Here is a 27892-nt window from a genome sequence, read left to right on the forward strand (position 1 = left end):
AATGTGTCGCCTGACGCGTAGTTAGATGAGTATTTATGTAGGCTTCATAAGGAGCTGCTACCATACGATATGTTCGACAAAAATTACAACCATGAGGGTTGTAGTTACATTTGAGGGGTTTAACCTAAACATTGTAATTTTTGGTAAATTTTTTTATCACAAAAAATCTCAATTCAGCAAGCCCTTCAAACTTGAACTATTGTACAGCTATTTTTAGTTTAAGTTTGTTTGTTTAGTTGTAATTAACTAGGCTAGTTTGTTCAATAATTCTAGAATGGGATTGCGTATGGGGCCTCTGGGCGTCAAGGTCAAGGTCACTGTTACTAAAATAGAGAAAAAAACAACAGTTGAAACTAAATCATTTAGTTAGGGTTGACATATCTTGACTTAATTTAGTGTTTAGGAATAATTTATCGATATCTTTTATGGGATTGCGTTTTTAACCCTGGGGTCAAGGTCAAGGTCACTGTTTATACTATGAATGTAAAAACGGCTGAAACCGAATTACTTCAGTTAGGGTTAACATATCGTGACTAAACTTAGTATTTAGGAATAATTAATCGACACCTTTCATAGGATTGCGTTTTAAACCCTGGGGTCAAGGTCAAGGTCACTGTTACTATGAATGTAAAAAAGGTTGAACTGAATTAATTCAGTTAGGGTTGACATATCGTGACTAAACTTGGTATTTAGGAATAATTAATCGATAACTTTCATCTAATTGCGTTTTAAACCCTGGGGTCAAGGTCAAGGTCACTGTTACTATGAATGTAAAAACGGTTGAAACTGAATTACTTCAGTTAGGGTTGACATATTGTGACTAAACTTGGTATTTAGGAAGAGTTTATGGAGACCTTTCATTGTATTGTATTTGGGACCTCTGGGGTCAAGGTCAAGATAAGAGTTACTAAAATTAGAAAAATAAATACAGTTGAAACTAATCTCACAATGATGGCTGAAATTTTTCTGTTAATCATTGAAAACCTGGTTTCGTCGCATTGCGGCGGTTATTGTTTGTTTTGTTATCCTCAATATGTATATGCCTGTCTATTTTTTCTTGAAGTTGTCAATTTTTCATAGAATTATAACAAATCGCAGTTTCGTTTACTGGTCACTATTGGTAATATTTTAAAATATTGAGTATCCAGCACACATGAAACATGTGATGCACGTAAAACAGGCACTACAGCCGAACCTTTATTGTGGGAGGACACCAGCTATCCCCTTTCACATTCAAACCACAACTTGTTCGTTTTATTTTTATTTTACAGAAATTGGACTCTCATCTTAATTTGTGTCCACTAGTTGCACCTAGTCTAAAATAATAGACGTGTTATACGGGATTCTTCCAATCCCTAACGTCTAAACGGGAATGTGCAAAAAACGGGGGTGTTTTAAAAATATTGAAATTGTTTTAAGTGAAGTATTTTATGGTTGAAATTGATCATAAAGAGCTATATTCATATTTTACCATGTAAGTGAAATGTTATTTTGCACTAAACAAGCATTTAGTGCATTAAAACAAGTTGTTTACCTTTCCAATGAAACGAAAGTTGACTGACACAGACAACAATTATGCGAAGGGGAACAACTCGATACAATCGTAATAGCTCGGCCTCCTCCGACAAAGCTTCGAGATAGACCTCGTTATACAATCGTAACAACTCGGCCATGGCCGAAATGTTCCGAGCGATTTAAAACTGTGCCCTAAAGCCTTGCAGGTGCCCTTCATGTATATATCGTTATGTTTTGACAGAATGAAATGAAAAAAAAGCCGTCAAACTCATTATTATAAGTTGGATATTTATTTTTTTGTGTACGAAACTAATATAAAATAACATTATCTGGTAATATTTCTTGTTTTTATGATATTTTATAGACGCTATATGCTTTAACCCGGAATCCTGATCGGAACAACTACCCACTTTTGATACTAAACAATTTGTACGTGAAGGATTTGCCATATCAAAAATCTAAAAAAAATCCGTCAACGTACAATTATTTGGACTGTAGTTGCACCCCACATAACGTCATTTCCTGCAACCTCCCTTAATACAGGTAAAGAAAGGCTTGTGCAAGGTGAACGGTATTAAAAGAGTGGTTGTAAGACACTACGTGTACTTGTCCTTGTACATGGACACGGTGTAAATACCACGTGGTGATATGTTTACATAATCTTGATGAGTATTTCGGACATTTTTAAATCGGACAATATCAAACTGCACTAATTTCTATGGATTGAAAATCGGACCAAAGTCATAATCGATCATCGAAAATAATCGGACGAGCCATTTCGATCAATCATCGATTATATAATCGAAACGGAACAAGTGAATATATTACAAATATATTCAAAACTATATTGGTTTGTACATACATGTCTTTAAATGAATAAACATATTACAATCAGTTATGTTTAATATGCTGTTTTGTTATACATTCCAGGTTACAATTTAATTTAGTTAAATGTTTTTAGGAGATAACTTAATGCTAAAACAATTGAGAATAAATTGCCGTATAACCCCGTATAAGTCCGTACCGTTTCCCGTTTTAAAGAAAATCAGTACATACACAACACGGTTACTTCCCTTTGCCGTACATTAGCGATAATCGATTATGGAATGATAAAATCGATTATCGCCGACCTCGGACACAAATAATCGATTTTCGACAATACTCGATCATCGTTTTATCCCTATTTTCTGTTTTGAAAAACCGTGCAATGCGACAAAATTAAATGCTTGGTGACTGTGCCGATATGAGGTCTATGCAGGCAAATTCTTACTAACAACTATCCAGTTTTATAGTGCGTTACAACTTTGTTTCATTTTTGCATGTTCCTCTTTCTCGCTCCAGCCATCAAACAGTATTAAACAGGCATTTGCGTACACAAAACCAATATTTTACAATCATCATGCGCCATCATAGGTCAGAGACAAGCATTCAGAAGATATATCATACCTGATACTTTAGTTATGAAATTCATCGTAACCATATACTATATAAAAACTTATACTCAATCGTTCGTTTATCATGGTCCCCTTGATTAAATTAATAAAGGATTAAAACAATGAAATACCGTGTCATATATACTATATAGAAACTTATACTCAATCATCCGTTTATGTCCCTTTGATTAAATTAATAAAGGATTAAAACAATGAAATACCGTGTCTTATATACTATATAAAAAGTTATATACAATCATCCGTTTATGTCCCCTTGATTAAATTAATAAAGGATTAAAACAATGAAATACCGTGTTTGCCACAATTCAACCCTTATGTATTGTACAACGGCTTTATCCAATTGTGGAAAACTCAAATCATTGTGAACAGGGAAAGTGGTCAACAATTACATTCACAGTCATTTGAAAGGAATGACCTCCAGCTTTGTTGTCATATGGCCTGAAATACATTTAGTGACCCTTAACCTAATTATTTTTTTCTTCAGATTCATCCATGGGGTCACTCCTCCCAACGATCTAGCATAAAATAACGCTGCCTTTTCGATGACTTTGAACTTTCAAAACGAAACAAAATCAAGAAGTGGAAGTGTATCAGTCCCCTATTTTTTGACTCTGCCTCCTTTAAAAATGTTTACCTTTCATTATTTTTTATATCCAAAATCAATCAAAATAAGTGTCTTAATACAGCTGCAAAGTGTGTTAATGTGATTCATGTAGACAAATTGTTCTAAACCATTTAGAGAAGGTTTATTATTTCTTAGGAATAAAAATAACCTTTTACTGAAAATATATTATAATTATCTTATAAATTTAGTTAACACCTATATAGCACTACACCACGTCCCGTTTCCAACTGATCAGTGGCTTACCTTTCAGATCGGAACACCTCGGTCATTTCCACCAAACGACGAGCCTCGGGAGACATTGACCGAGGTGCACCGATTGGAAAATTTCCAGCACTTCACATTAAAGTTCTTAGATTTGATTGCTAAGTGTTTTCTTACGTTGGCTTCATATTATAGTCACACAAACCTTGAACTGTATGAATTATAAATTTCGTATTAGTCAAATCTAAATGATTGCATAAACACTTATATGTATGACGTGAATTGTTTTGAAACAAACTTAAATTTCCGTTTAATAATCGGATGCTAGATTTTTTTTAATCTTTCTTTCCAACAGAAAACGGAAATAAAAGCACTTCATATAATATCAAAATCGCAATGTTAATGACGGATCCATTAAGTTACATCCTATTTAATAGTAACTAACATATTCAAAGATTATTGTTAGAGTGAGCAAGTATACTAATCCAAAAACAATATTAATGGATGGAAGTAAAAGTGTTTCGCTTATTTGTGTGATATGGTGTATTTGTGTGGCTGTGAAATGTACGTAGGTAGATGTTGTTATTGTAAATATGACACAAATATAAGGTTACAACATTTGTTATATCATATCAAAAATTAGAACGCCATAGTTTGAAGTATCAGGTTATAATTAATGCGAAAGTTTTGCCTGATTTTAAGTTTTCTTGTTATTTAAAGGTAATTATGATATGCCTGTACAACTATGTTTGGGTCAGTCATATTTTCAGCGAAAGATATATTTGTACGTGCTTGTTTAAGTAAGCAATATGCTCAGTTAATGCTTAACCTATACATGCATGTTTCGGTCAGCAATGTGGTCATCTAATGATAAACCTTTACATGCATGTTTGGGTCAGCAATATGGTCATCTAATGATATACCCTCACATGCATGTTTCGGTCAGCAATATGGTAATCTAATGATATACCTGTACATGTATGTTTGGGTCAGCAATATGGTAATCTAATGATATACCTGTACATGTATGTTTGGGTCAGCAATATGGTAATCTAATGATATACCTGTACATGTATGTTTGGGTCAGCAATATGGTAATCTAATGATATACCTGTACATGTATGTTTGGGTCAGCAATATGGTAATCTAATGATATACCTGTACATGTATGTTTGGGTCAGCAATATGGTAATCTAATGATATACCTGTACATGTATGTTTGAGTCAGCAATATGGTAATCTAATGATATACCTGTACATGTATGTTTGGGTCAGCAATATGGTAATCTAATGATATACCTGTACATGTATGTTTGAGTCAGCAATATGGTAATCTAATGATATACCTGTACATGCATGTTTCGGTCAGCAATATGGTAATCTAATGATATACCTGTACATGTATGTTTGGGTCAGCAATATGGTAATCTAATGATATACCTGTACATGTATGTTTGGGTCAGCAATATGGTAATCTAATGATATACCTGTACATGTATGTTTGGGTCAGCAATATGGTAATCTAATGATATACCTGTACATGTATGTTTGAGTCAGCAATATGGTAATCTAATGATATACCTGTACATGTATGTTTGGGTCAGCAATATGGTCATCTAATGATATACCTGTACATGTATGTTTGAGTCAGCAATATGGTCATCTTATGATATACCTGTACATGTATGTTTGGGTCAGCAATATGGTCATCTTATGATATACCTGTACAGGCATGTTTGGGTCAGCAATATGGTCATCTTATGATATACCTGTACATGCATGTTTGGGTCAGCAATATGGTCATCTTATGATATACCTGTACATGTATGTTTGAGTCAGCAATATGGTAATCTAATGATATACCTGTACATGTATGTTTGGGTCAGCAATATGGTAATCTAATGATATACCTGTACATGTATGTTTGAGTCAGCAATATGGTAATCTAATGATATACCTGTACATGTATGTTTGGGTCAGCAATATGGTAATCTAATGATATACCTGTACATGTATGTTTGAGTCAGCAATATGGTCATCTTATGATATACCTGTACATGTATGTTTGGGTCAGCAATATGGTCATCTTATGATATACCTGTACAGGCATGTTTGGGTCAGCAATATGGTCATCTTATGATATACCTGTACAGGCATGTTTCGGTCAGCAATATGGTAATCTAATGATATACCTGTACATGTATGTTTGGGTCAGCAATATGGTAATCTAATGATATACCTGTACATGTATGTTTGGGTCAGCAATATGGTCATCTTATGAAATACCTGTATAGGTATGTTTCGGCCAGCAATATGGTCATCTAATAATATACCTGTACATGCATGTTTCGGCCAGCAATGTGGTAATCTAATGATATACCTGTACATGCATGTTTCGGCCAGCAATGTGGTAATCTAATGATATACCTGTACATGCATGTTTCGGCCAGCAATGTGGTAATCTAATGATATACCTGCACATGCATGTTTCGGCCAGCAATGTGGTAATCCAATGATATACCTGTACATATATGTTTCGGCCAGCAATGTGGTAATCTAATGATATATCTGTACATGCATGTTTCGGCCAGCAATGTGGTAATCTAATGATATACCTGTATATGTATGTTTCGGTCAGCAATATGGTCATCTTAAATATATTTGTACGTATATGTTAAGGTCAGCCATCTGGTCATCGATATGCGGGAAACTTGGAAATAGTTCAACCTGCCATTGCTGGAAGAGATATTATATTGAGATTTTTTCATTATCGCTGGAGCAATTATAGTCCAATTTTACAATATATGACCAACAAATCTTGGATCAATATGCAAACTGATAGATACGAGACGACAAACAGCGGAGGGTGTTATGAAATTACACTTTATGCCTTGGAAAGAAGTTGGAACGGAACGCAGTTTCGTGTTCGTGTTAGTATTTATTACTCCACTCCACCAATCATTCTTCATTTGAAAGGTATTTTATTTTTGTTCGTTCTTAGATTATTAAAAAATGAGCCTTTCTTAAACAAATTACATGCACGACATCATACAGTGATTTCGCACTGAAAGTGGACTGAATGCTTATAAAATTGTGATCAGTTCGGTTTATTTTTAATATTCAACATCATTCTTTCCGGTTGCTATCAATTCCGTTATTCCTGGCGACTTTTAATGTTAACCCACCTAACATGTTTTATATATGATCACCGTTAACAACCGTTCACACAAAAATGCATAAACAAATTGTCATATATGTTCCTGTATCTTGAATGATAAAGACGCACTACTTGAAATCAGTAAAATATTGTACTGTTTCGAAGTAGGAATTGTTTTTGTGAACTACGTCATCCAGGTATGTATACATTGTACAAGATTAGAATTACATGTATGAAAGTACAATGAAAGAGATTTATTCGATAAAAGGTGTTAAAAAGAAAAAAAAATGGCAAACGACTTTTAAACTCAAAACTATGGAAAGCCATAAGTCCCGATGGTATTTTCATAGCAATTTCCCGCAGGTTCGCACCTCCGCGTTTCCGCAGTTCCGCAAGTCCGCACTTAGCAAGCCCGCAGTTACTAAAACAGTTTACCGTGCCGCAGTTACAAGTTCCGCAATCCCGCACATAGCAAACTTGCTAGTTGCACCGCACTTACGAATCCCGCAGTTAGCAATACCGCTGTTTGCTAAGTGCGGACTTGCGGGATTGCAACGCCATAGGTCCCGCAAGTCCGCACTTAGCAAAACTCGCAGTTACAGAGTGTAACGGATCTGGATGAAACAATCCCGCAAGTCCGCACTTAGCAGACTTACTCACAATTATGAAAACAGAGTCTCCGCGCTTAAAACACTGCATTTGTCATCATTGTTGTAAACCCGCAGTAACGAGATGCGGCGCGTTGAACAAAACTCGAAGTTGTTGCTTTGGCGGCAATCTAACGGATGTGTCTCACTGCGCATGCGCATTTTGAACATAAACAAAAGAGATATTAGCAGAAGCATCGTGTGAGGATAAGATCACTGTAGATTTGTTTATCGTCCCAGGTTGTCACAAGAAGGAATAAGTATGCCGCCACCAGGTAAACATTATAAATAAATAACTTTACAAAGTGTTATTTTGTGAATATTAAAGTTCCCAATCATATAAAATTTGCCTACCAGGTATATAGCTAAAGAACTTCATCAAAAAGTAAATGTCAAAAAAATAAAATAGCGACTTTTAAAGTTTAATATGGAAGCCAGCACTAGTTATCAAGTTGACATTATTTGCACAAAGCATCCATTTATTTGAAATTTGTAAACATTATGCACCAGTCAATTGTAACCACGCCCCCCCCCCCAGGTCCGGGGATAGCCGGGGAAATAGTCCGTGTATTTACCTTTCAGGTGGCCCCGCAGTGCCTGGTAAATGCAGTGGTTTTGTCTTTGCTTGAAATATAGCGGGGAATGGACCTTACCTGGAGTGCTGGGGCATATGGCGGGGATTTTACCATCTGTTCGGATTTTAGCCGGGGTTGGCTGGACCGAAAGTCAAAGTCCCCGCTGGGGGGCTGTGGTTACAATTGACTGGTGCATTTATTCCATTGACTTAATAGACAAAAATAATTATTTATTTCCAAAATCCTTTTCAATTCTCTCTGATTTGTTTGCTTCATGTTTATCTTTCATCTGTCCAAGAGTTCATTTTTTGTTGTGTGTAGGGGGGGGGGGAGTACCCCTGCCAATACTGTCAACCAAATAAAGTTTGATTGTGAGGAAGGGCAGAAGTCAAGATAATGCCCCTAAGGCATCCCGCCTCTAACTTCAAATTCTGCATCTACCCTTGGTAACTGTGTAAACTACACAAAAAACATCATTTAAAAAAAAAAGGATTTCGCCTTTTCGGGATACACTTTCAAACTTTCTATGTACCGAATGTACAAACTCAGAGATTTATTATGATTTTTTTTTTATATTTTCAGGAATTGAGGATGCCATTAAAAATTATTTCTGGAATGGTTATGAATACGCAACTATACATTACCTCTTGGACCACAACAACAACTTACAATTACAATTACAAATTGTGAGGGATTTTGGATCCAATTCAAGACTCACCTTCAGCCAATTGTTTGTTGAAAGAGTTTCTGGTCACCCTGTTTTTATCCCCAAACACGAACTGCACATTCTGCATCTATAAGTTTTCAATTCAAATGGTGGTTGATTTGTACTTAATGATGTGATAAATACAAAAAAGAAAAAAAAAATGTTTCATGGCTTTTTCTTAAGTAACCACGGTTCCGACTATCGGACCCATTCCCAAGGCAAAATATAAGATATTTTTCCCAATGTTCAGATTAAAATCCCAATCAAAAATTAAAAAAAATATATATTTTTTTTTTCCTGCACTGGTTCATTTTCAACATCCTAATAAATTGTGTGATGTAAAAAAATAATTTATGATTAAACTCGGAAATCATTAAATCATCACATTCAGAGATCAGTATGAAATATTATCAGTATGAAATATCTGTAATGATTTATTACAATAGATATTTACAACCCAAGGATTGATATTTTTTGGGGTCTTTTAAAGGAAAGGGAAAATAAACTAATATTAAATCATTTCCTAATTCGCAGGAGACTAGACAGCTTTTTCTTTTTATTGTAAAATTTCCCAATTTCAGCATTTTCACGATGCAAAATTTCCAAAATTTCCAAAATTTCAAGGGTCTTTTTCCACAAAAGGCCAGAAAAAAGCCATGTGTTTCACATATAAATTTATTAAGGGTATGTTCCCCAAATAGTATAATGGATATTCCTTTTTTTTTTTATCTATTTCTTACCAAACAAGAGCATCACTTCAAATGAAGAATGCTTAAAAACAATCATGATCTAGATAAAAAGAGAAAACACAATCATGTGCTTGTGGAAAGTAAATGATACATGATATCCAGTTCAGGGGATAACTACATAAATATGCAGTGAAAGTGAATGGTTGATGGGCATTGGGCACTTAGCTTTCCACCATTTCCATCTATTTATACATTAATTTAGTCTGAATCCATGTCCAACTATCCAGAATGTTGCCTTAATTTTGGAAGAAAAATAAAATTTCTGTATATTAATGTTAGGCCCGTAGATACTACAATTCTTACCATTACCATCTATCTGATATGGTGCAAGCAAAAACCCATAATGGAAATATATCAGGTTAAGGGAGAAAACTTAATAATCATGCAGTTTAGGATTATGTTTTCTATATCAACTTCAAGCTGCTGTGTATCTATTTTTTTAAGTCACATTTAAAACTCAACGATAATTTATCTGTAAATACTCAATACAAATAATTCAGTATGGCCTTATTTCACACAATAACCTAGACAAAAATCAAACATTCATTTCCGGCCAATGGAGAGACAGATACAAAATATCATGAAGTACTCTTCTTTGCTATAAGCCTTAAGAATTTAAAGTACAACAACAGGCCCAAAAGGGCCTTTGCTCTACTTGCATGGCTCTTGTGGTCATTTTCAATCCAGAGCATGTACGTTTGAGTAATAGGCAACAAATATATAGTTCACTTTTAGTGTTTGGGTTAGCTGAAAACGCTGCACGTTCAACATCTGAGGACAGGAAGTGTTGTAAGCAGATTAGTTGCATGAACTATTTTAATATGTGCCAAGTAAAGGTAATCTGAGGGTAAAAAATATTTGCTTTCAAAACTGTACTCATCGTCAAAATTTCATTTCTGTAGCTTTAAAAATAAAAAGTCGGTCAAAGGTCAAAGTCAAGGACATCCGAGGACAACATTAATGCTTGTTTGCAAAACTGTTCACATGGTCAAAATGTCATAACTGTAGCTTTAAAAATTAATAAGTAAGTCAAAAGGGGCGGGGCCAGCTTTTGCCCAAGGGGCATTATTTCAAATGTTTTCAATTGCATCATATGATGCTCCACAACAAATATCAAAGGAATGGGCCTTGTGATTTGAAACAAGAAGATTTTTAAAATATCTCTTAAATAAGTCTCTAGAAAACTTGTGACCCCCGGGGCAGTGCCAGTTTTGACCCAAGGGGCATAATTTGAACAACCATGGTAGTGGTCCACTTAATAAAGCATTTGCATTTGCCGCACTTATCCCTTGCAGGACAATCTCCGTGGGTGTGGGGGGCAGTAATGACCCCAGGGGCATACTTTGAACAAACCTTCACAAGCAATTGTGACTTTACATGTAAACTTGGCTAAAAATAGACTTCACTCATGTAGACTTGGCTAAAAATAGACTTAGCTTAAAATAGCATTTTTTATACTTTCAAGACCCATAATCCAGGCATGCATGGGAAGATCTGGCTGGTTTTCAAAAGGAATCTAATGGATATCTAAATACTGTACAAGTTTCATCGAGATACAATCAAAACTGAAGACTCTATCATGTTCACAAGCAATTGTTTACAGACAAACTGATTTTTAAATACTTTCAAGGCCCATAATCTAGGCATGCATGGTCGGATATGGCTGGATTTCGAAAGGAACTGAGCTCTAATGGATATGTAGATACTGTACAAGTTTCATCGAGATACAATCAAAAATGAAGACTGTATCGTGTTCACAAGCTAGTGTTTACATATTAGCATTTTTTTATATTATCAAGGGCCATAATCTAGGCATGCATGGGCGGATCTGGATGGTTTTCGAAAGGGACCGAGCTCTAATAGATATGTAGATACTGTACAAGTTTCATCGAGATACAATCAAAACTGAAGACTGTATCGTGTTCACAAGCAATTGTTTACAGACGCATGCACGCACATACTAAGTACACATTACCATCGCATAAGCTCTTCTGGCCTTTGGCCAGTAGAGCTAAAAATTACAATCTCAAAACAGTAAAATCTGACTACAGTCATAAGTTTTATCATTCATTTCCATATTTGGGACCAAACCTGTATTATTACTATATGCTATTTCAGTATTTCAACATGCAAACTTCTGCATTTATGAATCACTGGCATACCCAGGTATTAAAGCTGTTGTCTGTCTGTCTGTCTGTCTGTCTGTCTGTAAACTTTTAGGATTGTTAACAGATGTTAGGAAAAACATTTTCAAGAAGGAATTTCCTGCAAGGTTAAAAAAACCCATTTGTTTCGGATTACCCGAAACTACCTACGGAATAGGCCGCGACCCTACCTTTTTTTATAGTCAGTTTGAAAAAAAATGAAAAACTAAAAAAAAAATTGCCTTCACTTTGTAGTTGAAAACCTTAATTGCTTATACAGATGATAATTTTAACACCATTCTCCAATGATGAAAATGACATTCTCATATTAAGCCTAATTAAAAAATGCCTACCTACCCTACCTTTTTAAAAGGATGTAACCCTAACCAAACATTTTTTTTAGGCCTAACCATGATCTTGTACAGTACAGTACTAATCATAAATGACTTTGCAGATCTTCAAGCTACTTCTAATGCTCATTTCCATAGATCTACAAGAACTAGTCTACTATATAGAATACTAATGCATGATCCTATTATCCAGCTAATAAGTTAAATATTTATTGAACAATGAAACAAAACAATATCCTTACTTACCACCTTCATGGCTGCTTTCCTTTTCCCAAATCTGTCCTTTAATCTTTCCAGGCTTTGCTCTACAGTGGAAGCATCTGAAAATAAGCAGATAATAACAATATAACACAGACATGATGAAAGTGAAGAAAAAGTGTCAATCATTCAGACAGCCTCATATTTTTGGTCAGTCATAATAAAAATTTGCCTGTCAAAACTTTTTGGCTTAAAAATTCAAACCTTGCTCTTTCAAAGCCATTCTTGATTATCATACATCAAACAGGAACAAAAAATATTAAGATATTTACCAGCACCATTTTTGCCAGGTTATGCTCTTCAATAAAACTCAAGGACGACATCTTTTGACACTCTCTCTCTTATAACAAGGAAAGTTTTGATTGGTCCATTTGTTTACAATGTGTATCTTTCGGACTGTACCGGTATAGATTTCAGAAACAAATTCCATGTTCCAAAGGATTAGATTTTTGTTTGAAACATTTTTAACTATGCTTCAAACTTTTCCAATGTTCACACCAAAAGTTTTATCATATCAGTATTTAAAAAAACATTGCATGAAAAATACACATATTTTTTTATTTAATATTGCTTATGTATGCAATTGGAGACCAATGCTGCAAGGTGTTTGACTTAGTCATAATGCATTCCATAACTGGCATTCATACTTTGCTATGATAAAAAGATTAATAATCATTTAAGGTTTTAAGAGCGCAGTGCTGTGTCAATATAAGCAAGCTTATTATTAAGCTGATTCATCAAAATGCATGCAGGATCAGTGATTGCAATAATAATCATTAATAAAGCTGAACTCGCACAGATTTAGCTTTTTGACATTTCTTCATTGTCTTGGAATGAGCCATTTTTGCATCAATATTAGCAAACCTTTTGTATAAGACTGCTGACAAAAGATCAGATCACAAATTTTCATTTTTATGTACAAAAACTAATGTTTTTTGGCTAAAAGCATTAATAACGGTTATAACTGTTAAAGACAAATGCATAAAACATCTTTTTTTTAAACTAAAATATGTACATCTGCAATCTGATTTTTGTGGAAAGTCTTCAACTGATTAACATGAATTTTTGCCTAAATTGGCTCCTTCCAAGACAAAAAATAAAAAAAGGTGTCAAAACTTTCAATCCGTGAGAATGCAGCTTTTAACCATGTGCATGTGTGTGTTTGATTTCTAGTATACTTTTCAGAAAAGCAAGTATTTGTAGCAAAACATTGTGGTTGTAGTTGTTTAAGTTTCCTCAAGGTCTACCCGCGCCCTATAGTGGCTCCATTATAGCTTAATCCTTTCACATCCCCAGGTGTGATTTTAACAAAATACTTATAATGATTCCAAAGAGGAAGTTTTTCCACTAATAGTTGATTTTTATCAAAGTTCTAAAAGAGGCAACTATACCCTTGGATCTATAAAAATTATAATTTTTAACAAAGAATTAATTTGTAACAGCACCGCCAATTGTAACCATGGCCGACCTCCCCCAGGTCCGGGGGTACCGGGGATAGCCGGGGAAATGGGCCATGTTTTTACCTTCCAGGTGGCCCCGCAGTGCCGGGTGACTGTGGTGGTTTTGTCTTCACGCCAAATATAGTCGGAAATTGGCATTATCTAGGGTTCCTTTGGTGCTGGGGCATTTGGCGGGGGTTTTACCAGCTGATCGTCCCTGCAGGGCGAAGATTTTGCCCGGGCTTGGCTGGACCGAAAGTCAAAGTCCCAGCTATTCCCCCCTGGTGGGGGGGGCGTAGTTACAAATGAATGGTGCATTATTTTGTCTAGTTTAGGCCCTCTAGCGGCTAGTTTATAAATGTTTATAACAAGGACCTGTTAAAAAATTCTCAGTTCATACGTTTTAACTATACACTGAAACGTTATAATCATATGTCTGCCTTACCGGGCTTCTTCGCCTCCTGGACCTGGTCAGCTTTCCGGCAACCACAAAACCCACAAAATGACCATTCTTTGTCAACGATCTTCCCACATCCTGTGCAAAACTGTCTGAAAATTAATAAATCAAATTAAACATCATCGCCGGAGTAAACATTTCCTGAGAAGCAATTTATATCCTGGATTTATACCACCCGGACAATATTTACATTATCATGGACCAATAGTATAGGCCATATAATATTAATTAAACAATTAGTTCAATTACCGGTCTGCCATAGGATTGAAACAAAAGAACTTTTTGCGCATGCTCAAATCAATCACTGGTTATGTTTCCGTTATTATTTTTAGTAACTGCGGGAACCAAGTACCGCTGATGTTAAACTGCTTATGAATATCGGAAAATTGTAGCTCTAGTTGCGCGATGGTATATGGCGTTTGCTAACTGCGGACTTGCGGAAACAAATACACTGTAACTGCGCGATTTGCTAAGTTCGGACTTGCGCGACCTATGGCGTTGCAATGCCGCAAGTCCGCAGTTAGCGAACAGCGGTATTGCTAACTGCGGGATTCATAAGTGCGGCGCAACTAGCGAGTTTGATATGTGCGGATCTTGTAACTGCGGCACGGTTAACTGTTTTAGAGTTTAGTAACTTCGGGCTAGCTAAGTGCGGACTTGCGGAACTGCGGAAATGCGGAAACGCGGAAACGCGGAAGTGCGGAAGTGCGGAAATGCGGACGGCGTCCTGCGGGACCTGGCTTTCCATACAAAACCTACAAAACTTATAAAACTTCGTTCGGTTGTATATCACTTATATCAAAACCGTGTCGGCTCCTTTAATGTTTTTCAATAAAAACGCATATATAATGTTCATATCTGATCTCAAATATAAATACTTTTTCAAGCTTCTTGTTTTTGTTTTTTTATTCAGCAGCCCAAACAAAACCTGCAATAGGACCCGTTACAACTCTACAGGTTGGAGGTTTGTACATTGTGGTTAAGAGTGGCCACACCATCCCCGTTTATTGTAACATGACTGGAACTGACCTGACCGTGGAAGTTTTGGTTAATGGACGAACATGCAAAACAGAAGAATCAGAAACAGGAATGTTTTCAGCCATTGACTGCATTGCTTATGACGGTGATCACTTGACAAGCGTCAGATGTTCTGTGTTGACTGCAGCGGTGAAAGATCCGTTATTTAGTGAAGAATATCAACTTTACGTTGTTGGTAATGCAACATTATTATTATTTGTACAATTCTTAACAAACTGTTCATACCATCAAAAGCTAGCGTTGCAAGATTTTTCTGGATTTAACAATGATTTATTTTTAAATAAGATATATATTTTTATTAAAAAGCAAAGTTTAATGGTTTTACAGTTTATGAATACATAACGTTTATTGATTCGTCTGTCCTGTTACTGTCTGTGTTGATTCATGTGCAGTATTAACAAACCATTGTAGATAAGGCAAGTGCTATAGAAATTTACCATACACAAGATTTACGCGAAGGCTCACCTGTCAACATAACTTGCAAGGTGACTGGAGGCAGGCCGGCACCAGAGATTGCATTCACGGTGAACAACGTTACTGTAGACCAAGGTCTAACGCATTCCCATGACGGCCGAAAGGCAACGCTGCATTTTGTGAAGAGAGAATGGAATGGCAAATACATTAGATGTCAATACAACAATTCTTTCTTCACAGGCAGATCACCCGAGCGATTGCTTAATATCTATTGTATGTATAATTTTAATACCACAAAACATTATTTATGTTTGGCGACGTTGTTTTTTAACTTCTTTATTATTACTACTTAATTTGCATTTCCGTGTTTAGTCCGCGTATTTCGTGTGATGATGTAAGGTTTGTAGCACAAACTTTTATGATTCAGTTCGAAAATTAATGTTTTGTGGCTGAAATCGTTACAGACGGTTTAAGAAAAAATGCATAAAACAATTTTTTTTGAATATGCATATGAAAATCTGCGATCTGATTTTTTTAACAGTCATAAATCAGTGGTTTTCATGTATTTTCGCATAAATTGGCTGGTTCCAATCTGTGAGAGTGCAGCTTTAAACGAGAAAAACTGCAAGCAGAATCAAAGAAAATAGTTTGTTTCCCGTTGTTGTATGCCAGCATCTGGTCCGTATGCCTTCACAAAGGATGCTACTTCATGTTAGGTTACAGGACTTGTCCTTGTAAATTGCATTTCATTTATAACTGCTTTGATATTGTATTTTCTATAATAGTATTTTTTGAAAATTTTAGTTAGTTTAAACATTAAACATTTTACAACGATTGTGAAGAAAGCTATGGTAGTTTATACTAGGTCACTCTCTTTGGCACGATGTTGCGCGAGAGTGCGGTCTTGTTTTGTGGGGGAAACCGGAGTACCCGGCGAAAACCCACTTGTCCGGCTTGGTGACCACTGACCAAACTCACATGCGCCCAGGCCGGGAATCAAACCCGGGTCGCCTCGGTGAGAAGCGAGTGCCCTAACCACTGCGCTAACCGGACAACCGGATTTTTAGTTGAGTAGGTCTTCTTTCAGAAAACTGCTGACTGGATTTTTGTGGCAAAAACAACTGTTATTTCAAAAGTATTTGGAGAAGGACATTTCTTATACCGGCAATACAGCCGGTGCTAGGGTCTTATTTATCATTACTACCACTAGGGTCTCAATAATTATTAATACCGCTAGAGTCGCACTTATCATTTATATCGTTAGAGTAGCACTTGTCATTACTACCGCTAGGGTCGCACTAATCATTAACACCGCTAGGGCCGCACTTATCATTACTACCGCTAGGGCCGCACTTATCATAACTACCACTAGGGTCACAATTATCATTACTACCACTAGGGCTGCACTTGTCATTATTACCACTAGGGCCGCACTTATCATTAATACCACTAGGGTGACACTTATTATTACTACCACTAGGGTCGCACTTATCATCACTACCACTAAGGTCGACCTTATCACTACTTTCACTAGGGTCGCTCTTATCATTACTACCACTAGGGTCACACTTATCATTACTACCACTAGGGCTGCACTTGTCATTATTACCACTAGGGCCGTACTTATCATTAATACCACTAGGGTGACACTTATCATTACTACCACTAGGGTCGCACATATCATTACTACCACTAAGGTCGACCTTATCACTACTTTCACTAGGGCCGCACTTATCATTGCTACCACTAGGGTCACACTTATCATTACTACCACTAGGGCTGCACTTGTCATTATTACCACTAGGGCCGCACTTATCATTAATACCACTAGGGTGACACTTATCATTACTACCACAAGGGTCGCACTTATCATTATTACCAATAGGGTCGCACTTATCATTACTACCACTAGGGTCGCACTTATCATTACTACCACTAGGGTCGCACTTATCATTACTACCACTAAGGTCGACCTTATCACTACTTTCAAGAGGGTCGCACTTATCATTACTACCACTAGGGTCACACTTATCATTACTACCACTAAGGTCGACCTCATCACTACTTTCACTAGGGTCGCACTTATCATTACTACCACTAGGGTCGAACTTATCATTACTACCACTAGGGTCGCACTTGTCATTACTACCACCAGGGTCGCTCTTATCATTACTACCACTAGGGTCGCACTTGTCATTACTACCACTAGGGTGACGCTTATAATTACTACCGCTTATCATTACTACCGTTATGGTCACATTTGTCATTGCTACCATTAGGGTCGCATTTGCCATTACTACCGCTAGGAGTGCACTTATCATTACTACCTGTAGGGCCGCATTTATCATTACAACCGCTAGAGTCACACTTACCAATACTAGCACTAGGGTCGCACTTACCATTAATACCGCTTGGATCGCACTTATCATTTCTGCCACTAGGGTCGCTCTTATCATTACTTTCACTAGGGTCGCACTTATCATTACTACCTCTAAGGTCGAACTTATCATTATAACCACTAGGATCGCATTTATCATTACTAACGATAGGGTCGCATTTATCACCATTACCACTAGGGTCGCTCTTATCATTACTACCGATAGGGTCGCACTTATCATTTCTAACGCTAGTGTCGCACTTTTCATTACTACCACTAGGGTCGCACTTATCATTGCTACCGCTATGGTCGCACTTATCATTACTACCGATAGTTTTGCATTTATATTTACTTCCCCTAGGGTAGCACTTTTCATTACTTCCACTAGGGTCGCACTTAACATAACTATTGATAGGGTCGCACTTATCATTACTACCACTAGGTTCGCTTTTATCATTTCTACCAGTAAGGTCGCACTTATCATTACTACCGCTAGGGCTGCACTTGTCATTACTGCCACTAGGGTCGCACTTGTAATTACTACCACTAGAGTCGCACTTATCATTACTATCGATAGTTTCTTATTTATCATTACTTCCCCTAGGGTAGCAGTTTTCATTACTACCATTAGGGTCGCACTTAACATTATTTTCGATAGGGTCGCACTTATCATTTCTGTAACTAGGGTCGCATTGATTATTCTTAATACTAGGGTCGCTTTTACCATTTCTACCACTAAGGCCGAACTTAACATTACTACCACTAGGGTCGCACTTATCATTACTACCACTAAGGTTTAAGTTATCATTACTACCACTAGGGTCGCTCTTATCATTACTACCGCTAGGGTCGCACTTATCATTACTACCACTAAGGTCGAACTTATCATTACTACCACTATGGTCGCTCTTATCTCTACTACCACTAGGGCCGCACTTATCATTACTACCTCTAAAGTCAAACTTATCATTACTACCACTAGGGTCGCTCTTATCATTGCTAACGATAGGGTCGCATTTATCACCATTACCACTAGGGTCGCTCTTAGCATTACTACCACTATGGTCGCTCTTATCATTACTACCACTAGGGTCGCACTTATCATTACTACCACTAGGGCCGCACTTATCATTACTACTTCTAATGTCGAACTTATCATTACTACCACTAGGATCGCACTTATCATTACTAACGATAGGGTCACATTTATCACCATTACCACTAGGGTCGCTCTTATCATTACTACCGATAGGGGCGCACTTTTAATTCCTATCGATAGGGTCACACTTATCATTAATACCACTAGGGTTGCACTTGTTATTACTACCACTAGGATCGCACTTGTTATTATTTCCGGTAGGGTCGCACTTATCATTACTTCCACTAGGGTCGCACTTATCATCATAACCACTAGGGACGCAAAAATCATCACTTCCACTAGCGTCGCACTTACCATCATTACCACTAGGGTCGTAATTACCATCATTACCACTAGGGTCGCACATATCATAATTTCCACTAGGGTCGCTCTTATCATTACTACCACTTGGTCGCACTTATCATTGCTATTGATATGGTCGCACTTATCATTACTACCGCTAGGGTCGCACTTATCATTACTACCGCTAGGGTCGCACTTATCATTACTTCAACTAGGGTCGCACTCAGTATTACCAGAATACAGTTAAAATGAAACCGTGAATGGCTGTTTTCATATTTTGATACACTTTTTTTGCTCCCGACGGATTTCTCTTCCAGAATATATTTGACAATTTAAATAATAACTGATACATATATTTCAGGTGCTTCAGATGATTCAGATGCTCAAACCGATGCCACTGATCAGAACAAGAGTCCAGAGGAGGCAGTTTATCGCAGTGCTCTTATCATTATGATAGTTGTAGCTTGTGTTGCTGTAGTAGTTGTACTTGTTATTTTGTATCGACAACATAAACGTAAGTGGCCAATAAACATGTAACGGTTTTTGCTTGAAGTTCCAGATTCCTCGGTCTTTATCATATTTCTTTGTCTACGCGACAGATTTATAGATTTATGTATACCTTAGATAAAACTATAGATGCAAATTTACAGTCGCATTGCATAATTGTCGGTATTTTACATTTGCAACAACAATAAAAAAAGAAACATTATGTGTAAACAGTTTCGACCCGAGGATATAGCAGGAGGATCGCTTCATTTCTCTTTCAAACCAAATCTATTCAGCACCAACTATGCACGAATATGATCCTTTAATATTAAGCATTGCTCCGAGGTTCACTTAGACTGTTGTGTAGAAGTGTATTTCAAGCATGTATTTAAAGCTGCACTTTCACAAATTGAACGTTTTGACAACTTTTTTAAATTTTGTTTTGGAACGAGCCATTTTTTTTGCGAAAATGCATGAAAACCAGTTATATAAGACTGCTGACAAAAATTTAGATCGCAGATTTATATATTTAAGTTTAAAATTTGATGTTTTATGCATTTCTCTTAAACCGTTCATAATACATTATTTTTCGAACGGAACTATGAAAATCAGCGATCTGATCTTTTGTCAGCAGTATTATATCACTGGTTTGCAGATAATTACCCAAAAATTTGCTCTTTTCAAGACAAAACATAAAAAAAATGTCAAAACCTTCAATCTGTGAGAGTGCAGCTTTAAAGAGAAATAATCATGACATTATACCAGTAATGGTTAAAATGGTTATTTTGTAGGACAGAGGCAGATTGTAGCACGAGAAGAGTAAGTTACAATTTATACATTGAGTAATGAACTGGCAAATAATAGGTTTGGTATTGTACTTAATATAATATTACATATATCTTCTGAATAGTGTTCTCTTTTGAAATACATAAAATTTATCTATAGTACTGTTATTACACGTAAAGCAATGACACACAGTATCACCCATGTTGACAAACATGGGCACACATTTATTTCATTCTTCTGTTTTAACAGCTGTCCACCAGAAAACGGTAAGAGCTTTCTTTAATTATGCAAATGATTTTAAAATTGAATTTGAAGTTTAAACCTTTAAAATACTATTTGTATCGAAATTAATTCAAAACTGAGATCTTAAAAAGTTGAGTTTGATCTGCATTCTTGAGATAAAATACAAGATGCATTCATAAGATACACTCATCCACCCTATGGCAAATGCCTTTAATAATTGAAATTTTATACAAACCAAACAATTGAAAGTTATAATGCTATAATTTCGCTGATTTAACGTTTGATATAAACACTTGGAACATCCTGTTGAAGTATTTAAACTCAACTAATTGGTTGTTGCATCTAAACTTACTTTGTTAGTTGTTGCATCTAAACTTAACTTGTTAGTTGTTGCTTTTAAACTTAACTTGTTTGTTGTTGCATTTAAACTTACTTTGTTAGTTGTTGCATATAAACTTAACTTGTTAGTTGTTGCATTTAAACTTAACTTGTTAGTTGTTGCATTTAAACTTAACTTGTTAGTTGATGCATTTAAACTTAACTTGTTTGTTGTTGCATTTAAACTTACTTTGTTAGTTGTTGCATTTAAACTTAACTTGTTAGTTGTTGCATTTAAACTTAACTTGTTAGTGGTTGCATTTAAACTTAACTTGTTTGTTGTTGAATTTAAACTTAACTTGTTTGTTGTTGCATTTAAACTTACTTTGTTAGTTGTTGCATTTAAACTTAACTTGTTATTTGTTGCATTTAAACTTAACTTGTTTGTTGTGCATTTAAACTTACTTTGTTAGTTGTTGCATTTAAACTTAACTTGTTCGTTGTTGCATTTAAACTTAACTTGTTTGTTGTTGCATTTAAACTTAACTTGTTAGTTGTTGCTTTTAAACTTAACTTGTTAGTGGTTGCATTTAAACTTAACTTGTTAGTGGTTGCATTTAAACTTAACTTGTTAGTGGTTGCTTTTAAACTTAACTTGTTAGTGGTTGCATTTCAACTTAACTTGTTAGTGGTTGCATTTAAACTTAACTTGTTAGTTGTTGCATTTAAACTTAACTTGTTAGTGGTTGCATTTAAACTTAACTTGTTAGTGGTTGCTTTTAAACTTAACTTGTTAGTTGTTGCATTTAAACTTAACTGAAAATTTACTCATTCGTTGATGCATTTTTACATAAATTGTTAGTTGTTGCATCTAAAGTTGATTAACTTAGTTGATGCATTTACGATACGATACGATACGATACGTTTATTGCAAACAACATCATAAAATATTCATGACATATAACATACAATGTACAATGAATATAGGAAGTACACAAACAAAGCTTTCTAAAGCGATTAAATATATCTGATATAACAATCCATAGTTCTTAGAGTATGGTAATACGTAAATAAGATTGTAAGTAAGTTTTAAACTACTTTAATTAGATGATGTATTTAGACTTAATTATTTAGTTGATGTATTTAAAACTTAATTATTTAGTTAATGTATCTAAACTTGACTTATTTGTTGACGTCTTTAAACATGTTCGTTAGTTAATGTATTTAAACTTGTTTATTAATTGGTGTATTTAAACTGAAAATATTAGTTGATGCAATTAAACTTAATTTGTTGTTTCAGCACACGAAGACATTGTAGTTGAATACGCCAATGTGAAGAAAAACAGATCGAAAACAGTTGACTACAAGGTAAATATGTATTCATGCGTGTACATTAATCAAGTGTTAAGTTGAGCGCTCACGAACTAGTTAAAACCCTCAGTAAGCTCTTACTTTTCCCTGACCTTGCCAAGGCGCTAACCCTAACATTTACCAAAGCATAAACAGTCCAACCACGTTGCCTCCAACTCTCTTTGCTCGAATTCCACGTTTGCTTGAGCTAGATGTAAAGGACCGCTTTCTTTATACTGAATGAGAACATTCCCGCTTGGCTCGAGTTTTCCGAGGCTCAGAGGTATTTTGTCGGTCCCTGGGAGTTCGAGCCAACGGGGTTCGCCTTTGTGTTAATAGGTCTGTAATGTTTGTTATGTTGTAGCATTATGTGTCGTTTTATGTTATTTGCTCGGCTTTGACTCTGGTCCCTTTACGCAGGATCTTGGCTGTATATTAGGCAACCGGACTTATCACTGCAGATTTAAGTGTTTTATTAATAAACTAGAAATGTGTCCATAGGACACGGATGCCCCCACTTCGATTTTTTGTCACATTTTTCAAGTCTTTTTTTGCAAATAAAGGGCCGTAACTCCTAAATGACAAAAGCGATTTCCATGGCTATCGAACTTGATCAAGATATTATGGTCACAATCATGTATGTAAAGTTTGGTGAGGATTGGACACATACTTTTCAAGAATTAGATTGGAAACATATATTTTTGAAGTATTTTTGGCAAAAAAGGGCCGTAACTCCTAAATGACTAAAGCGATTTCCATGAATATCGAACTTGATCAAGATATTATGGTCACAAACATGTGTTTAAAGTTTGGTGAGGATTGGACAAACGGTTTTCAAGAATTAGATCGGAAACAATCTTCGGGACGTACGTACGTACAGACAGACAGACGTACGTACGGACAAGGGCAACCCTATATGCCGCCACTTTGTGGGGGCATAAAAACAACAAAAAATATGTCACTAATATGTTTTTTTTTTTTATAATTGCATTGACCTCAGACCTTCATTTTAGAACCAGATATCATATCTTTGCATATGAATTATGTAGCAAAATCATTTGATTTAAAAAATGTGTCCATGTGATATATTTGATATTGGCCTACCTTATAAGGCTTTAACATGTATTTGAGGTAAGGGTCTTGTGTAGGACGTTTAACAATGATTTGAATCTGGTTTGATTAGTTAATGTACCTGGAAACTAGAGAGAGAGAGAGAGAGAGAGAGAGAGAGAGAGAGAGAGAGGCCAAGTTGCCAATCATTACAGATTTAACTACAGTCGAACCAAGTTGGTTCGAACTCGCTTGGCTCGAATTCCTCGTTGGCTCGAACTAGTTGTAAAGGACCGATTTCTTTATACGGATGGTCAACAATGCCGCTTGGCTCGAACTTTTCGAGGCTCGAGGTAATTTTGCCGGTCCCTGGGAGTTCGAGCCAACAGGGTTTGACTGTATGGTCATATTTAGAGATCAGATAATAGTCCAACAGACAATAAACGAGACACACACAAGGTCGCAAGACCAAACACACACATTTTTATTTACACTACAGTATCAGTCCATTTTTTGGTAATCGCATTGGAACGGTTAGTGAAAATGAGAATTGAAGTATAATGAAGTAAAAATAGAACGTCACAATACAGTTTATATAAGCTAGTGTCAACTTAGTATTAACAGAGTGGTGCTTGTTTTTATGTGTTTATTAATTTGTTTTATCACCCTTCAACGGTGTTCCAATGATCATGAATGAGTTGGTTTGGGCAGTTTTGTTAGAAACTTTAGGTTCATTTACATAATTGAAACCTGAAAAATATTTATTAGTGAAACTTACCCTGAGATATAATTTCTTTGTTTCGTAGACGGAGAATGAGTTGGTGCACGTTGAACTGGACAAACACGCACTCGAAGCTTCAACTGGAAGGAAAACTACGAAAGTTGGCGATGTGGACCAACAAACTGAACACGACTATCAGAAACGCCAAGAGGAAGACGAAGAAGTGGTCGAATACGTAAATCAGTGCGGAAGACATATTTAAATTGAAACAAAAATGACCCATGACTTATTTGTTTTTTGTCTTTGTCCTTCTAGTTTCCATTACATAATCATGTAAAAAATATGCCTCTAAATGTGGTCATTTTGAACAAGTTTTGATACTAGGCTGATCATAATAGTGTCTATTGTATTATATTGTTTCTTTCTCCTAGCGGTTTCACCAAAATATGCAGGGTTTCTTCTTCTAAATGTGTTAAATAAGGTAACTTCGGTTTACAAACTGACTAATTTCTTAACAAAAACTCTGATTGAAAAAAGTCATTAGACACTAAACATATCCCGACTGACAAACAACACTACAAAATGTACAGAATTTTCCATTTTACCAATTTGCATTCCTTATTGTATTCCACTAGATTTGAATTTTTTTTATAAGCGCCTCGAATAATGACGGAATCAATCAATGAGACGTTTGATTTGACCGAAACACCGTATTATTGCTAGTCTGCTATTTATTTTTAACCAAAGAGATTAAAGAAACATCTGTATTATCCACTAGTCATTTTGAAGTATATCTGCGTGTAAAACGTATCGGCTTTATCAAAACAAAGGGAAGCAATGCAACACAGGGGTTACACATAACTTATACTTTCGTCACTATATAGTAAAACATGTTTCACTGACAAAAACAGTTAAGGCCTAAAAAAAAGATATGTCTGTTTCGGGTAACCCGACCCTACCTATAAAAATGCGCAGACCTTAACTATTTTTTTTCAGTTTCTGAGCAAAAAAAATATTCGTTAGCGAATAGAGAGTTACGAAGGGCGGAATTATTGTTTATATGATAAAACAAAGTCAGGCAATGACAGTAATGTAGAAAAGACTGCCATGTGCAAGAAAACACTCTGAACTTACGACAGATTTTGAAAAAAAAAATATCCCTACCTACCCTACCTAGAAATTTCGGGAATGTTACCCTAAACAAACATTTTTTTTTGGCCTAATGCATACTCAACTGGCTTCATATTCAATAGGTTTGAGACTGATTTGGAGACTCAAGACTCAAAACTATTAATCTTGATTTTCCAAAAATTAGCATCGATGCTGAAAATTGCTATATTTGTTTTATATGATTCATTTTACTTTATTATCATTCCTATTAAATGCTATTAAAGACATTTTATCAAATTTAAAACTTCATTTTCTTCAAACGGTCTATGATAATCGCTGTTAACATAAGGTGGTCGGTAGAGGTAAAGCAGAGAAACGCAAAAAAGGACTAAGTTATTAATATCTGTTTATCTTTCATAAGCCATTGCTCGTGTTGTGGTAAAGGGCACAGCGGTTTCCCTCGATATTTTTACCCTATAAATATTCTGTTGACAAGGGGTTGAACACACATTTTGTGTTCCAAAAAAAAAAAGAAAAAACAATGTATAACATTTAAAGTGAAGTTGTTTTTATAAATAAAATGACAAATATATAAAACAAAGACTTTTGAAAAACCAAAATCAACACAGTATTGAGTTATCCATCAACAAAATAAATATTGTTGCATTTGGACACGCGTTCGCAAACTCCAAAATCGGAATTTACCTTACAAAAATCATGTTGTGTGCAAGGTTGTACGCAAATACATATCCAGTTCAATGAAGATTTATAAGTTTAACTCCAACCACTTTAAACTTTGTTTATGAATGAAATTCACCACTTCAATTGGCGAAAGTCACCCACCAAGATTTGTTTCGGGACTTTTTGGCCATTTTGATTTCTGAGCACATCAAGCACTTTCATTGGCTGATGACTGCCGCCACGTAAAATGGCGATTATGACAAATTAAAAGTGCTTTGTGAAAATTCGGTGTATAATCTTTTGTGTAAAGTTCAATGATTAGAAATGCACATGCAAAGTGAATGTTTTATGTTATTTCAATGAATTACATCGTGTTATATTTGCATTTTGGTTGATAGAGTTACTTTTACATTCGTATTTTTGCTTTGTGAACCCGTGTCAGAATTGTGCAAACCGTATTCTATTCCTTGTCAATAGATAATATATAGGGTGAAACCACTGTGTTTGAGGGTACGGTTTACACAGCACTCATTTATTTTATGTAAATGTTCGTTTATGTTCTCTTATATATATATACATAACCAGAAAAGGATATGACGTGTTCGTAGTAAGTTGTTTGAATTTAACAATTGAGTGTATTATGGTTATTATGTATAACATAGATAAATATGCATTTTAGAAATAAAAAAATGGCCCAAAACATAACAAAACAAACAGAAATGATACAATATTATAAATGCAATTAATTATAAGATTAATAAGGATTCATTGAAATGTTTTAATTAAAGCAACACAAAAATGTAAATTTACCCGAAGTGTTCACATCACCGGAATGCCAACTTTCATATCTAAGACTTAACATTTACACTTAATCGACACACTTCTTTTTTATTTTTTACTATGCGGAATATAAACAGACAAAACTCTTCGTTTCTAGTTCTAGAATAAATATGAAAACTCATTTACTACAAAATACATAAGTAACTCATTATCAATGTTTTGGACTCCTAAAGATTTTTTTTGATTTTTTAAAAAATGATTGAGTTTGAAAATCCGGTGCCAGTGCCATAGACTTCCTAAAAGTATTCTGTCCTATACTGTATAAGTCCAGTTTAGAAGTGAAAATGACACTGCTGCATTGGTCTAGTGATTGACAAGCAACACGGATTCGAATCCCGAATACAACGTCATATTTTCAGTACGTTTATATATAGACGCATGAGAAGGAGGCGCGCCCCTTGAAGAACACATAGAAAACTCGCATTGAAAAATTAGTCGCCGTAGCCGGGGATCGAACCAGGATTGCTTGATTGCAGGTTAACAATATGACCAAGCTACGTACAGACAGTCAAGGCGCGCTAGCCCAGAAAGTCAAAGAGCGCTTACTCTGACTAAGTTTGCCATTGCGGAGTGGGCAATCACTGCACTGTGTCATTGTTTATGAACATTCATTAGGCATTGTTTCCATGTTTTAATGTAAAAGATAAGTCAATATGAAATGTTATTACATTTTACTTTCATTTATTTGTATTTCATATACATATCTTGTATTTATATAGCCACCAATTCTTCTTACTTTGATGTATAAATGTAAACAGTA

The 27892-nt window shown here is 35.6% G+C and overlaps 1 protein-coding gene across 2 annotated transcripts; it reads left to right on the forward strand.

Moving 5' to 3' along the window:
• Positions 1–4207: 4207 nt before the first annotated feature.
• Positions 4208–27892, forward strand: LOC128234429 (uncharacterized). 2 transcript variants are annotated; one of them, XM_052948667.1, is made up of 9 exons: positions 4208–4359; positions 6475–6771; positions 15191–15490; positions 15727–16002; positions 19909–20061; positions 20825–20852; positions 21069–21085; positions 22681–22748; positions 24587–27892. In XM_052948667.1, the coding sequence occupies exons 1-9, from the start codon at positions 4296–4298 to the stop codon at positions 24761–24763; spliced, it is 1380 nt and encodes a 459-aa protein (XP_052804627.1). In that variant the 5' UTR covers positions 4208–4295; the 3' UTR covers positions 24764–27892. The 2 variants fall into 2 exon arrangements, with proteins under 2 accessions (XP_052804627.1, XP_052804628.1); XM_052948668.1 differs by having other exon boundaries at positions 15194–15490.

This window comes from Mya arenaria, chromosome 5 (genome assembly GCF_026914265.1).
Source record: "Mya arenaria isolate MELC-2E11 chromosome 5, ASM2691426v1".
Lineage (NCBI taxonomy): Eukaryota > Metazoa > Mollusca > Bivalvia > Myida > Myidae > Mya > Mya arenaria.